The sequence below is a fragment of the Orycteropus afer genome, unplaced genomic scaffold (genome assembly GCF_000298275.1).
Source record: "Orycteropus afer afer isolate SDZICR_OR568_19922 unplaced genomic scaffold, OryAfe1.0 scaffold00009, whole genome shotgun sequence".
Classification (NCBI taxonomy): Eukaryota; Metazoa; Chordata; class Mammalia; order Tubulidentata; family Orycteropodidae; genus Orycteropus; species Orycteropus afer.
Genome location: NW_006921596.1, coordinates 8,040,460 through 8,043,939, shown reverse-complemented (window position 1 = coordinate 8,043,939; position 3,480 = coordinate 8,040,460). Strand labels below are relative to the sequence as shown.

General features: G+C 45.1%; 1 protein-coding gene across 1 annotated transcript in view; it reads left to right on the top strand.

The window, feature by feature from the left end:
- Window positions 1–1,309: 1,309 nt before the first annotated feature.
- ABCC12 (ATP binding cassette subfamily C member 12) overlaps window positions 1,310–3,480 on the top strand; it is a 77,669-nt gene continuing 75,498 nt past the window's right edge. Inside the window, exon 1 of the mRNA XM_042781705.1 lies at window positions 1,310–1,428. Coding sequence (XP_042637639.1) covers window positions 1,310–1,428 — 119 coding nt within the window. The remainder of the gene's footprint in view (window positions 1,429–3,480) is intronic.

Below are 3,480 nucleotides of genomic sequence, written 5' to 3'. Positions count from 1 at the left end.
GAGTTTGTAAAACAGTGCATCTCAGGACACTTCCAGCTCTGACATGTCACGCTTTTCAGCCATTAACACATTGATGGGAATTGTTTTTTCAATGTTTCCAGTCATAAAAACTTCCAGAGCACTCATAGGAATGGGGCCTCCAGGGTAAGTACAATAGTGAGAACGCTAGTTTCAAGTAACAGAAACCAACTCAGTTCACGTAAAAACAGCTTAGATTTAAAAAAAGAATTTGCCTGTAGGATGTGGGGAGGGTGATGTCATGGAATTCTAGGGCAAACATACAGCTGAGACTCAGGAAAGAAATGAAAGTAGGAATTAGCAAAACCTTCAGGGATCATTCACCATGGTGATTTTCCCTTCTTTCTGTGTCTATGTTTCATACATTCCCTTTGCTTTCTGTGCTTCTCTGGTCTACACAGGAGAAGATGGTGCTTGTATAGCCCCTACCTCTACCCCTTTTCTCTCTTCCTATTTAAGATTTCTGAAGGAGAGAGAATCAGTTGGTCCAGGCTGCATCAGGCATGTACTCCTGAACCAGTCTTCTATGGCTGGTGGCATAAGGTTGAGCCTCTTTACAAATTGAGGAGATTGGTAGCTAGAGAATGGGATGGTTGGAATTTAAAAATGTCTGTTCCATCGGGATTGTTTGCATTTAACTGGGGGCAGAGGTCATGGAAGTAGGGGGAATGTGGGCCTTTCTTGCTTGTGGTTTGTCCTAAGAGATAATTAGGGGCCTGTTAAAGTTATCTGCCCATGGAAGGCTGGAGGTGAAGCACAAGCCCCTGGGTATCTGAAGGAATGTACAGGAAGAAGGGGAGTGTATGGTGAATGCCACTCCAGGTCACACTAAGAAAGAAAACCCACTTTCTTGGTCTCTTTGCCTCCTTGTAGCTCAGCCTTGGCCATGGGCTGACTCCCAACAGAAAAACCAAAAGAAGTATTTTTTGCTCCCATTTAACCTAAAATGGGAAAAGAAGAATTGAATGTCTTTGCTAATAAGGAAGCCTCAGAGTGGAGTTGAGGGATGTGGTAGGGCTTCTGATCATAGTCCCTCATAAATGAGGAGGCCTATCAGAAACCCAAGGAGGGGTCGCTATGCGTCGGGTCCGACTCGATGGCACATAACAACAACAACAACAACAACTGAAACCAAGTCTGAAAGGTCAGAGTAAGGGAACTGGTTTAGGTGGAGTAGGGGCTGCCTGATCCCATTCCAAGGTGTCTTCATCTCTCAGAGAAACTTTCTATTTCTACTTCAGAGTGAAAGTGTCCAAACACCAAGAGTTCAGGATTCCAGACGACCATCAAGATGGTGGGTGAAGGCCCCTACCTTATCTCAGATCTGGACCGGCGAGGCCAGCGGAGGTCTTTCTCTGAGAGATATGACCCCAGCCTGAAAACCATGATCCCAGTACGACCCTATGCAAGGTAAGCCAAGATGAGGCTTGGAGGCCTTGAAACAACGGGGTAGGGGTGAGGCAGGGCCAGGAAGAACCTCCAGGGATTGGGAGAGTCAGCTTGCTTCTGTTCCCCATGTTGCTGTCTCTGTCTGTCTGTCATTTTTTCCCTCCATCTATCCATATATTTATTCATTTACCAACCACTCATTTTTTGCCTCCTCTTGGTTTTGGATGAGAAGTAGACAGTAGCTAATGTTTAAGGATAACTTTGTGTATGTCAGGCCCTATTTAAGTGTTTTATAAACATCTTATTCAATCTTCACAATCACCCCAGAGGTGCTGTGATCACCTTCATCTGATAATTTCAGAAACCAAGGAACAGAGAGTTTAAGTCACTTGTCCAATGTTCAAACCAAACTCATTACCATTGAGTCAATTCCAACTCATAGTGACCATATAGGGCAGAGTAGAACTGCCCTATGGGTCTCCCAGGCTGTAATCTTTATTGAAGCAGACTACCACATCTTTATCCATTGGAGCAGGCTGGTAGGTTTGAACTTCCAACCTTTCGGTTAGTAGCCAAATTGTAGCTTTTCTTCTGTAAGAAATCACTCCAATTGTGGCTTAACACAATTGTCATTTATTTAGCTTCAGATTCTCTGATGAGGCAACTTGGGCTTGAGCTCAGCTGGGTGGTTCATCTGGTCTTGACTGTGCTTATTCCTGAATCTGTTGGTCGTCAGGGTGGCTGTGCTTCTGAGGGCTGGCTGACTGTTTTTTAGGGCAATATGGGCCAACTGGCTCATGTGGGCTCTCGACCTCCAGAATGCTACTCTGTGCTTGGTCACAGAGCAGTGCAATAGGCTTCCAAGAGAATGAGTGGAAGCATGCAGTGCTTCTTGAGACTTCTGCTCAGAACTGGCACATCATTCTTCCACTGTGTTCTGTTGGCCAAAGCAAGGTTAGCCCATATTCAAAGTGTGGGGATATGGACTCAAACGCAGCAAAGATTGTGAGGATGGTGCAACACCAAACAATGTTAAATAAAGTCTCTATATGTTGGAACAGACTGGACAGCAATGGACAACAACAAGCTTATTTGGGAGGTTATCCCAGGAAGTGGAAGCTCTGGTGGCGTAGTGCCTAAAGCACTTGATTGCTAACCAGAAGGCTGGCGGTTCAAACCCACCAGCCACTCCTTGGAAGGAAGGTTGGGCAATCTACTTCCATTGTGATACCACCTTGGAAACCCAAGGAGGGGTTGCTATGAGTCAGGTCTGACTTGATGGCACATAATGACAACAACATCCCAGGAAGCAGAGGAGAGATTTAGGGAGAGTAAGATAGGGAAGGAGGAAAAGGCAGTATGAGGATGTGCCAGTGATGTCATTGCTATAGTCCATGGGTACTGGATTCTGCTAAGTCATCCTACGTGCACAGTTTCCCACTGAAGAGTGGAAGGAGAAGGCATTTATCCATGGGGTCCTGTCCTCCATTAGTTAAGGTTTGCCTCCAGAGCCATTAACTCCCTGCAATTCTGGGCTGCATTTACATTCCTGGGAAGGCCCTGAAACAGAAGGTGAAAAGAGAAACAGCATACATTTGAGATGGGATGCTCTCAGCATGAGTCTGACCTTGTACAAAACTCTTCTACACTGAGATCAGAGGTGAATGTGAAAAGAGGCTGTGACTTAGGGTACCTTTTCAGCTTCTACAAATATAAGTTCTTACAGGGTCTGTGCACACTCAACAATTGGTAGATATTACTCTATGCCTCTGACTTTTATTCCCTCTCAGATGATTTCTTTCTCAAGGGCAAAAACAGTCTTTTCTTTCATTTTCCCTTCTTTTCCTCATCTTCTCCCCACTCCCTGCCCTTCTTGCTTTTCATTTTCCCTTTCTTCTTTCCCCTGCCTTTTCCTCCTCCTTCATTATCTGATAGTTAATACTTATGTGGGAGTTCTGGTGGTGTAGTGCCTAAGGCACTTGACTGCTAACCAGAAGGCTGGTGGTTCAAACCCACCAGCCACTCCTCAGAAGGAAGGTTGCATAAATTTGAATAGTAGTAGTATTAACAGAG